Here is a 12,354-nt window from a genome sequence, read left to right as displayed (position 1 = left end):
CTACAGAAATTATATTTCCATCTTTCATAGTCAGTCAAAAATATTGGCAACTATGCTTTGAAGGTCTGAAAATTGGGAGTGGTTAGCAAGGACCATTCGAATTAATCTCTGGTATTACCAAAATGTTTCTCATTTTATATATGCTGATCTAGAAATATATTTGATAGAAATCTTCATGAGACAAGCTCCCAGAAGGCACCATTGCTAACATAGTTTATCTTCCTTTGTAAAATGTGGTTTTTTAATAGTTGCCTTGAGGCGCAAACAGATAATTAGTATGTACCTATTTTTCTGACATTGGTTTCTAGGATTTTTTTTTTTTTTGTAAAAACAGATATACTTTCTTAGTGGTTTCCCCAAATCAAATGTCTGCATAATAGAAAAAGTAATGATCTGAAAAATACTAGACTCATTACCAATTTTTGATTACTAATGTCTCTCTTTAAAACATACAACAACTTCTTAATCTAAAAAGGAGCTTAAAAGCCTTCACATATGATAAATCTAATTTTGTCCTGGTTGTGTCTCCTTTACTAGGAAAAGCTAGATGATTTAGTTCTAAATATTTATTCAGTTCTTCAGGAAAAGATGATCAGACTAGATTTCACTACATCTGTACTTTAACTGATGTGTTTGAAAAAGGAAATAAGAAATTACCTTTCTGGGTATCAGGTAATGCATTCTTTTTCAAAGAAATTCTAGATTTAGAAATATTAGAGTAATAGAATGGAAGACAGGTCAGAGAACACTGAGTCTATCCCCATTCCTTCATTTCACAGACATTATGGCTGCATCAGTAGGATTAGAACTGGAAGTGGAGAAATAGAAGTGGACAGAGGTCTCATTATTGGGCCAGTTGGCCAGTCTTTGGTTGTGACTAGACTTGGTGTCAGTTTCCAAATCCTGCAATGTGACAATTTAGGAGAGAGGCTACTAATGACTATGAAATAGGTGAGAGGACAAAGAGGAAGCTAAAAACAACATAATAGGCTCAGTTTTGTTTTGTTTTGTTTTGTTTCCTGGCCAACAGGTATATATGAATATCTCACATCAAAATGGTGACAAGAGATCTTATATCAGTGCTTCTCAAAAATGAAAACCTCTCTATATTTACCTTAGTAGTCCCTATAATGGTGCATCAGTAAAATAGGGAAAATATAACATCATCTATGCTTTGTTTTTTAATCCAATAAAACAGAGTGTAATAAACAAGAAAGAGAATGTCAATAATATGAAGTTAGAAAAACAAAGTAGTGAAACGACCTTGACATTGACTTGGGATAAGTAGCTACTTGTAACGATGTCCATCAACAGCTCCTGGGGAGCTTGATGAACCTCTGGAATTGGAAAGAACAGGCTGATGCTGAGACACTGTAGGAAGAGAATAACTATCGATTGCTTTTTATGTTTGCTTCTCAGCTATTCATGTTCCTTCACTTGTTTTTTAATAAAAGAATTAATGTAATGTTCTTAGAACTTCCATGAGATATGTTTGTTCTTTCTTCAGAATTTGATTATAAATGGATATGAAGGAAGTTTGGCTTTGCAAAGTGACTTTTTATTGGCAAGTCGGTCCACCAGGAGTAGTGCTGTTTTGTTTCCCTTTTGTTGTGTTTTGTTTTTATATCAGGGCACACAGGGAGACAAGAGATAGTCTACTCAAAGATTTCTTACATGAGACATAAAAAGAAACATCCAAAATCAATTTCAGTGAAAAGATCATTGAATAATCTCATTTTTCACAAAAGCTGTTAGGAAGATTATGCCATGCCAAATAGTAAATCCCCTTAAAAGACACACATATTATTTGCAACAGTGGAATAAATCTGCCTTCTGGCAAGAATTATTAGTGTCGAACAGATATAGCTATTTTGATGGCTAAGGAGTTCCCAGCACTTCCCTCTATAGGTTATGGTAAGTGATAAATTTCCTTGCCATACAGCAAAAGTCCAGGTACACCAGCATTTGTATTAAAAAGTAAACAAGGCAGGGCACGGTGGCTCACGCCTGTAATCCCAGCACTTTGGGGGCCAAGGTGGGCAGATCACCTGAGGTCGGGAGTTTGAGACCAGCCTGACCAACATGGAAAAACCCCATCTCTACTAAAAATACAAGATTAGCCGGGAGTGGTGGCACATGCCTGTAATCCCAGCTACTTGAGAGGCTGAGGCAGGAAAATCGCTTGAACCCGGGAGGCGGAGGTTGCAGTAAGCCAAGATTGCACCATTGCACTCCAGCCTGGGCAACAAGAGTGAAACTCCATCTCAAAAAATAATAGTAATAACAACAACAACAATAATAATAATTTCTTTTAACAAAGAAGTAAACAAAATCGGTATACGATTGTAAAATCAATGATAACCACTGCCTCAGAGTTGATTGCCAATATAGACAATATCTTGTCATTACTAAGAGAGAAGAAAAGTAATGTGTTCCCCCTCCCCACAGGTTCAGGATGCATTTAGATGCCGATTGAGAAACTGTCAAGATCCTATCAATGCAGACTCTTCAAGTTCTTTTCCTAATGGACATGCTCAAATCATGGTGAGTTTTTATTTTTCCACTGCTTGTTAATTAAGTCATGATTTCTCAAGGGAATAGAAGAAATCCTTGTTAGTAAAATAGTGTAAAAATCTCACTTTGATTGACTTTGGCTTCAGTTCATTAATAGACTGCGAACTCTGGTCCCACATAAGCGTTATCTCCAGATGGCTTCAGAGTCCAGGACGTGTTGTTGGTTCCCTGGGGTGTTGAGTGTGGGAGTCCTATGCAACACTGCGGAGTATGTTCCTCCTTGCATAGAATTAGGGCTAATGATTTGTGCGTAGGAGCATGTGGATGTCTTTTACAGATCAGAACACTATGAACCTGCACTTCTAGTCTTAAAGCAGTGGTTCTTGCCCTTAGTGAAACATTGGAATCATCAGGGGAGCCACGCCACAGACCAAATAAAATCAAAATCTTGGGAGTGGGACCTAGGTATTGATGATTCCAGTATGCAGCCTAAGATGAGAACCACTGTCCTAAAGCGTAAGAAGTAGCCACCCTTTTAGTGAAAGATCAGTTATTGTATGGGAGCTCTGGCTATTATTGGAATCAAAGTGTACTGTAGGTATAACCACTTTGATGTATTTTAGAAATAAGATGATATTTAAACTGTGTCATTTAAAGCAGGAATTAAATAGGAAAGTTTTGTTTTTACAGTATATTCGATTTATTAGCTTTTTTGAACTAGGCAACAATAATAAGCTAGATGATACATTAGTAACTAAGACTTTGCAAAGAATAATCAACTCCTTACTAAAAACAAATAGATAACCAAAATCTCTGATTTAAAATATTAATAGGGAAAGGCATTTGATTGGAAGACACTGATTAAGATAATGAAATTTTATCATTTCAAAAATTAATTGATTTGTTTAAAATAAAATTTTAGGAAAATATGAGGTCACAACTAAACCCCAGAAGGTTCTCGAACAGATGAGTATGGTTTAATCTTCAATTTTAAGTCCTAAACCTGGAAGCTTTTTGCCACATTTGAATCATTAGAAGAGTCTAGTTTGAGCGTAGTTTAACCTAGTTTGACAAAGCTGGATTATAAGATGTTACATTACAAGTAATATGTTCAAATTGAATGTTTAAAAATACCAATAACAAACATAATTATTTAAGTATATTCATCATAATTCACATTCTGATGTCTTTATTATGGTTAGAGAATTGCCTTAAAATTCTATCCTTCTAATACATGATTACCAGTTTCCAGACTGAAGATGACACTGGGTATTGTATTGTCTTATTAAAATTGTATGCTATGTTTCCTTTGATTTTATTTAACATTTGGGCTCTAGGAAACACTGTTGAAAACAATCTAATTATACCTAGAGAAACTTCCTATGCACAAAACAATAAACTTGTGCTGCCAACTTAGATATCTGTAAACTTCAGATAATCTGATTAGTAAAAGACACTTGAGGTCTTCATTAAATGATGGTTCTATGTCTTCTTATTTCTTGTTACAGACAGACTTTGAAAAGGATGTAGACATTGCTTGTCGATCAGGTAAGCATATTTGGATTTGGAAAATCTAACCAGTAGGGATGTTAAATCATTTCTATAGATTTTAATTTTAAAGAAAATACTGTGGTTTACACATTACATATGGTTCTGTGAAAGGGCTGTATATGTAAAGCAGCCCCCAAATGCCAACAGAGCTGAGAAACCAAAGAACGAGGCAGAAAAATTCAGTTGTTGGTTAAAGGGAGGATATTAGGGAACTTACAGACAAGAGGGTAGTCTTGGGCAGCAGCAAGACAGATAGATCCCCGCACAGTTACTCTTCAGACACAGGGTTTATATACCATAGGGAAAGGGGATACATGCTGTATAGACAATTAAAGGCAATCCTCCAGAATAAGCAAGAGTGCTATGAGCCTCATAGCCTATAATTTGTACAATAACATCAAGGTTGCTTTGATCTAAAGGCAGAATTTGTAATGAGTACATGTTCTTACATTAAGTACAGTAAATAAAGTAAGAATCAGGAGGCATTCATAGGGCTAGGGTTATTCAGAAGTCAAAATGGTGGATTAGCATTCAAGATGGAGTCACTTTTGTCTCCATATTTATGTGTATGAATAAACAGAATCTTTAAAATGGAAGGATTGTAGTAACAGAAGTGTGTTTGTGGAGGAAGAAGGCAGGGGGAGAGAGGGGAGAGAGAGAGAGAGAGAGAGAGAGAGAGAGAGAGAGAGAGAGAGAGAGAACGAACAAGAGAATGAGAGAAAAACTAAGAATGGTTCATTGGAAACACCATGACAGCAGAAAAACTTTCACATGGAGACATAAGATTTCCATTCCACCAAGTAATAGTTGTTGGATGTAAGGCCAGTCAATTTAACCTCTCTGTGCCTCTATTTTATCATGTATGGAATATGGGTTATTGTAAAGATGAAATTGCGTTGTCTGTATGTGTGTTAAGATTGTTGTGGTTTTAATTTTACAAAGAATCAAGAGAAACTCTGCAGCACGTCCTGTTTAGACGGCTTGTATGCCATAATTTCCCAGGCTGTGGCTAAATTCTCACCAGAGTAGATGGCTCAATAGTTTTAAAGGAAACTGTATGTTCAGTTTTGAGGGACAGTTCCAATTGTTGGAATATGGTCCTACGTAGGAACAGAATATGCCTCATTTTACCTTTTATTTGTTGATCTTGCTGTTGCCTTTTAAAACAACAGTGGGTATCTACTTCATCTAAATATCCAACTGCCTTAAAGCAATTATCATTTAGCCCAATCCAAGTATTTTTTTCTTCAGATTAAACAAGTCTTATTTCATCATTCATTTCTTGTAGCATTCTCTGAGGCACGATACCCAAGGTAGCCTCCAATTTATCAATAATTTTAAATTATGGTGCCCAAATATATACATGTTCACCCAGCATTTATCACAGTGGGCTCTTTATTTGTATTAATGTTATATACATTTGTGTATGATTTCTATTTCAGTACTAGTGTCAACTTACCTGAAACTCCTAAGACTTTTTGTAAGAGTTGTCAGGGCTTCCCCAGTCTATTATGTAAAGGTTTTGTTTTTGGTATGTTTTCCTTGAAAAAGAAATTTGGCCTTTGCATTTATGTCTATTTGCTATTATTTTACTAATTTCAGGTTAGCATACTATCCATTTCCATTGTTTGGTGATTAAAAGTTTGATAAGAATACCTTCTAAGTCTTCATTCAAACTGTAGTTAAAAGAGTTGAATGTCATGAAACCTAGCAGAGAAACCTGATATATTCAGTAAGGCACCCCCTATCTGCCAGCAGACTTCCTCTACATGGAGTTTTCAGATTCAACTCAAAACCATTAAACATCTGTGCAGAATCTCAGATCTTGTCATGATCATAAGAATACGAGAGACTAATCTCATATTCTCATTCCTGGATTTAATCTAAATACTCTATGTAGAGTATGGTCATAGCAGAGCAGTAAGGTAACTGTCATGCTTTGGCAACCCATAGTGGACCAGAGCTGGGCATTAGAAATCACCATTTCCTGTTGAAAATCTAACAAAATATTGCCAGGACGCAGTCTCACTAGTGCTTGGTTTCCAGAATTGATCATTTTCCTTTTTTGGATAATTGATACAATATTGTCACTTTGCTCCATCCACCTGCCATAATTTCTCAAAAACCACTAGCCACGGTGCCAATTTCCACATCCATGTTCCAAGATGGAATGTGATTCTCCGGGTTTAAAAGCTTAAATTTATTTACAATGAGTAAGTATTCATTTAATTCCTAATCTTCCACCTTCAGTGTTGTTTTTTTCAGCCTCATTTGGTGTACTCATTACACTTCTCCTTGAAAGAGAAGCAATGTAAGAGCAGATGGTTTTGTCTCTCCTTTAACAGCTGTAACATTAAACCAGTGGTTGTCAAAGAGTGGTCCCTAGACCATCAGTGTTAGCATCACCTGAGAACTTATTAGCAATGCACATTTTGAGGCCCTAACCCAGGGTCTGAAACTGGAGGTTGGGGTATAGGAACTAGTTATAAGCCATCCAGATAATTTTGATGCATGCTAAAATTTGAGTACCACTGTATTAAACCATCCTCCTTAAGCTGTGATCTCATCTCTGCAGTATTTATCTTGTTCTCCTTCATTAAGTTACAGATTTTTCTGGGCCTCATTGTATGCTGGGATTTAGCATCCCTAATACAGGCCAGTACCATTATTTTATTAGCAAATAATTTTTCTAATGTGTTCATTTTCTGTTTTCATCTGTTATTGGTGCCCTTTTTGGTCGAGTCCATTAGGAGCTTTCTTCTCAGTTTATCTAGAGATGTCTGTCTATGTTGAAGCATATTCATGAACTCTGAATAATCTCTCTTTATAATGAGGTGAAATTCACTTCCCTACATGGCAGCGTTTCTATCTGATCATGCCAAATATTCAGTTGCTTTATATTTTGTTTGGAGTTTGTGTTTCACTACTTGATTAATTTCTCTTGAAAGTCCCATCACTTTAACATCATGCTTTCATGTGTAGGCGGTACGGTTTGTTTATGCTGTATATTCAAAACTTGGATATACATTTTAAGTAACTCTAAGAGGCAGGCATTTCTCTCATACAGAGCAGCCACTACTGCGTAAGAAGAATTATCTTTATTTACATATTATGTGTGTATATATATAATATAAATTTTCAGCAAACACAGCTATATAACTTGATTAAAATGTGTTGGCTATAACTATAAATCATATTAAATTTGTACAAAGCTTAATGTATCTTGTACAAATTTAAATTATAAAGTCAATACACAGTGCCAATACTTCCTTTATAGTTTTTAAATAAAAGTTTAAAGTTACTTATATATTTTAATGAAATAAGATAAGTTCCCATAACTCATGTTTAAATTTTACTGCTATAAATTTTGGAATTATTTCTATATACAATTAAGGGTTAAAAGTGTCCCTCACTGAATTTGGAGTTTTTTTAAAGTATTTATTTACAGTATCATTAAATCATTACAATATCATTAAATTTAGCATACTTTGCCCCTTAGTATTGTCATGTATCATTACTCCTGGAAATTAGAATTCATTATTGATCTATTATTTTTAGGGGTTTGGAAATAACTTTTTAAAACTGAATTTTTCTACTTTCTATGATGTATAACAGTTAAATACACAAAAAGGCACAACCAGATTATTAATTTTAAAAAAGATGTAAATTTAACATGATTTTTACTGCCTAAGATAAAGAGACAATAATACAATAACTAGATACAATATCTTTCAAGATAACAGATATTACATGAATGATTCATGTTTTGAAATAATTTTAAAATCTTGTTTCTATGTAACAGGGAAAGACATTTATAATCTGTTTTTCTACCTCTGCTTTAATGCATAATAATTATGATTCTATTTGAAAACTGGATAATAATAGAAAAAAATCAGTATATCTGAAACTTTTTATGAGGAGACAATAAACCAGATTTTTACAGTCATCTATACCTAATGAAATTTTAAATGATGATTGCTCTACTTTGTAGGTAGGTTAGCACCAGATGTGCATGTTGAACCAACTTCACACAGTGCTATTCTGTATGCTTTCAATTCCAAAGTTACAATAACAAGTCTTCAGAATTTTATTCATTTGTATCCTCAAAACTGACAATTGTTCATAACTAAGCATGCTTTGTGTTATTCTGCCCTATTATCCCCAAAATATGGCTTTCTTTTTATACAGAGGCAAAAAGAGGGAAAAAAAAACCCAAATATATTTTAATAAAGAATTATTTACTCTTTTGTTGATTGCTTTTGTTTGGTTTGGTTTGCATTTTTGTTTTGTTCATTTTCATACTACAAGTTATCATAAATTTTTTTCTCCTAAATCATTATTTTTAGGCTTAAAGTGGAACAAAGATTTTGGAGGTTCATAAAGTTTTTTTTCTTAAACTCAGTTGGCAGTTTTAATATTCTCACAGGGGCATCCCAACATATAGATTAATTTTTAAATTTTCTTTCTTCTATATAAAACTGAATATGATAAGTACTTTTGAATATTGTATCCACCTTGACCATATGGACTTCAATGAAAAAATCCTCATTAATTTTCAATATGCATAATTTTTGGAGGGATTTCTGATCCAGTAGGATGAAGTTCCCATTAATTATCCCTTCAAGAAGCATTTTAATGAGCATAACTTCTAGAACAGTTTAGAGGGAAAGCCATTAAGAAAAAAATCAAATTTGTATGAAAATATTCATAATTTTACAAAAATCCTTTGGAGCAGATTGATGGAGAAAACTTCTCTGGTAATCTCCTATTTCCCTAGAAAGTTATTTGGAGTTGTTTAAGGACAGGGTACTAAGATTTTTGAAAGCCCATTAATCAGCTTTCAGATATGCTTTAGCTATGGGCTATCTGAGATCTATGAGAGCATAACAGAATCAGTAAAGAGTGATTGAGTAATCTCTGGACCATGTACAAACAAATTGATATGTATATTTTTAAATAACATATCTATCAAATAATATATATGTAATAAGAAAATTGTTTAGTAGAAAGAAAGACAGCATAATATAATAATGAAAAATAAACACACATTAACTCTCTTTCTTCAACTTTTACATTCCTACTCACAGTTCTTCATAAGGATATTGGTCCTTGCCGAGCAGCCACAATAACAGGAACGCTCTCTAGGATTTCTCTAAATGATGACGAAGAAGAAAAGGGAACAAACCCTGAAGGACTAAGCTATTCAACATTGCCTGGAAATGTCATTTCCAAAGTCATCATCCAGCAACCCACAGGTCTGCACATGCCCATGAGTATGAATGAGCTTAGCAATCCATGTTTGAAAAAAGAAAATAGTGAATTGCGGAGAACTGTGTACTTATGTACAGATGATAATTTGAGAGGGGCTGACATGGACATAGTCCACCCTCAAGAAAGAATGATGGAAAGTGACTATATTGTGATGCCCAGAAGTTCTGTAAATAACCAGCCTTCAATGAAAGAAGAAAGCAAAATGAATATTGGCATGGAAACCTTGCCGCATGAAAGGCTATTGCACTACAAAGTAAACCCTGAATTCAATATGAATCCCCCTGTAATGGACCAGTTCAATATGAACTTAGAGCAACATCTCACACCCCAGGAACATATGCAGAGTTTGCCCTTTGAACCTCGCACAGCTGTGAAGAATTTCATGGCCTCTGAGTTGGATGATAATGCAGGACTATCAAGAAGTGAAACTGGATCAACGATATCAATGAGTTCTTTAGAGGTGAGCCACAGAAGATTAAATTTTTCCTTGATAGTTGAAATATGAATAGATATAGATAGAGATATTGATTGATTGGTTGATTGATTGATGTGACACTGGTGTTGGAAGAGAAGATTCACATCGGCTTTTGCAGTTAGGTATCATGAAAATTTCTGGCTATTGAGATTCAGTCGCAATTCAGGGTTTTCTCAGTAGTGCATTATAATCCCCTTATTCAAGATAATATTAAAAAAAGAAACTATTATATTTAAAAAGATACTAATCAGTCATAATTCTGTCATGATGGGAACTAAGTTAGGCACTCATAAAAAATAAAATAAATAAAAAGCAGAGGATTCTTCTGATGTTTCTCAGGTACCACAGGCCCTTTTGGTGCATAGTGTCTACATGGCATTACAAACTGAAACTGAGATCTATACTTTCTGTGTAACAGTAACTGTTAAAAATTACAAAATTGGAATATTTCTCTAAATGTTTTACCATTATACTGATGAAAAACTAATTATTATCACAGTAGATCAGTATTATTCAGAGTAAATATTTTGCTCTTAACTTACAGAATAATGACCATTAAAATTTTTTGTCTTAGACTGTGAATTGTCAGGAAGAATATAATCTGAGCATACTAACAGTCAGGATTCTGAGGCCCAACAACATGGCCTTTTTGCTTTCATAAGGCCACCAAAAGTAAACAGTAAGCTCGTCACAGCTTTCCTGCTTATACAGTGAAAAATAGCTGTAAACCTGCAGTTGATATATATATTCATATATGATACTACATGCATACTTTTATATGTATTGCCAGTTGTTTTAGTATAATAGATTATTACATAAAACACCATCTACACAAAGGCACTATAATTAGTTGCCTGCCCTTTCCATCAGAGTTATGCTGATAATTGTATGTTCAAGTGTCCAAAAGTTCCCAGAGGCAATTTTTTCATGCTTCTCCCCAAAGCCATGCCTTCCACTAGGTCAAAATGAAAAGGTGTTCTGAGAGGCTTAAAAAATGTGATGAATAGGGTAATTTTCAGGGTTTTCCCAGCTGGATTGAGAAAATTCTAGACAATAAACGGTAATGTGAATAAAATCTAAGGTAAGTCCCCAAGTTCTGGATCAACCTCAAACTGAATAAGGCTTCTAGGTCAGAATCATTCTTCAGAACCAAAGGCATAGATAGGGGTAATGAAGCCAAGTTCAACTCCAGGGTGACTGGAGCTCCCTTCTGAACAAAAATATTTCATCCCCCTGAATTAGCAGAATAGCTGCAGTTTCCTTATTTGTAACTTGCATATCCCAGAGACTACCAGGTTTGTAATAATGACCACATAAGGACAAACTACAAAATATTTATACAAAAATCACAAAAGTTTTTAAAAGGATTTTCAGTAAGTATGCATATAATAACATAACATTATAAGTAATCATAATGACTATGTGGAAGTTTTCTGTATAGTATGGCTCTTTTAAATGTGTTAAAGGGGTTTGAATGGAATTGCATGAAAATATTTTGGTTGTTACAAAAATGTTTTACATCTAAAAGCCTGAAAACTTTGCTGGATTGATATTGTACAGGTTATCTGTGCTTGAACAATAGACTGTATTTCCAAGAACTTCTTTGTTCAGTTTGTAATTTTTCCAAATTTCCGTATCCTTATTATTAAGTGTATTATATATAACTGTGATTCAGCCAAAAGATCTGCATTTAAATGACTTAGAGATCACAAGACTTACATCTTGAAAAGGAAGGAAATTCAGAATTCAGAATGAAAATTTGGTTCTTCGTTTTCATTCTTTAAATGAATTTAATAGTAATTGCTTAGGGTGATGATTTTATGAGATAGCAGAAAGAGAATATATAGATGTGGGAATGAATAATAAAAATTAGCATTTATATAGCATCTTTCATTAGCAGATCCTCAAATCATTTTAAAAACAGGAATTAATCTTCACAACACCTCCATGCGATGGATAAGTTGTTATAATCCTCAAAGTAGAGTCATTTGTTCAAGGTTATAGAGCAAGTTCATAGCAAATCTAGGAATAGAATCTTTCTGTCCTGATCAATTTTATGCCATCTGGAAGAGACAGTAATGAGCCTGAATATTAGCATGAAGGTAACTTTAAAGTTCTTTCTAATCCTTGACAGGCATTTGGTCTTATGATGAATAAAGACATGAAATGGGTAAAGCCCTTGTCCTTTAAGTGTGTATAATTAACACATTCTGGAAATGGGGCTGTGTTCATGAAGATAGTTTTTGGGATCTGGCTTTCTTCTTGAGCAGCATGATGCATTGTCAAGTAGAATTATCAGCTCTGCTAGATTGTATATGCTGGGTCAACTGGTAAGGGAGATGGTATTCTGACAATAATAAAGGAAAAGCAGAAAAATGACCTGAGTATCTACACAGAGAGTGGGATCAACAGTAGTCAGGAGGTGTCTTGAGTCTTAGAAGATAATGTTAAGGTGAAAATGGTAAATCATGTGGATCACATGAGGCCTAAGCAATAGAACAATTTAAGTCTTTTCTCCCTCTAAGTAAGAAGGAAGATTAAAG

The 12,354-nt window shown here is 34.2% G+C and overlaps 1 protein-coding gene across 3 annotated transcripts in view; it reads left to right on the top strand.

Annotated features, from left to right (window-relative positions):
- The window catches only part of ADGRB3 (adhesion G protein-coupled receptor B3), a 738,657-nt gene that overhangs the window by 701,205 nt on the left and 25,098 nt on the right, over nucleotides 1-12,354 (top strand). For all 3 annotated transcript variants that reach the window (XM_015136642.3, XM_015136644.3, XM_015136641.3), the window contains 3 exons: nucleotides 2,449-2,544; nucleotides 4,023-4,062; nucleotides 9,153-9,796. In XM_015136642.3, coding sequence (XP_014992128.2) covers nucleotides 2,449-2,544; nucleotides 4,023-4,062; nucleotides 9,153-9,796 — 780 coding nt within the window. The remainder of the gene's footprint in view (nucleotides 1-2,448; nucleotides 2,545-4,022; nucleotides 4,063-9,152; nucleotides 9,797-12,354) is intronic.

Source organism: Macaca mulatta, chromosome 4 (genome assembly GCF_049350105.2).
Source record: "Macaca mulatta isolate MMU2019108-1 chromosome 4, T2T-MMU8v2.0, whole genome shotgun sequence".
NCBI lineage: Eukaryota > Metazoa > Chordata > Mammalia > Primates > Cercopithecidae > Macaca > Macaca mulatta.
This window is presented reverse-complemented; position numbering and strand designations above follow the sequence as displayed.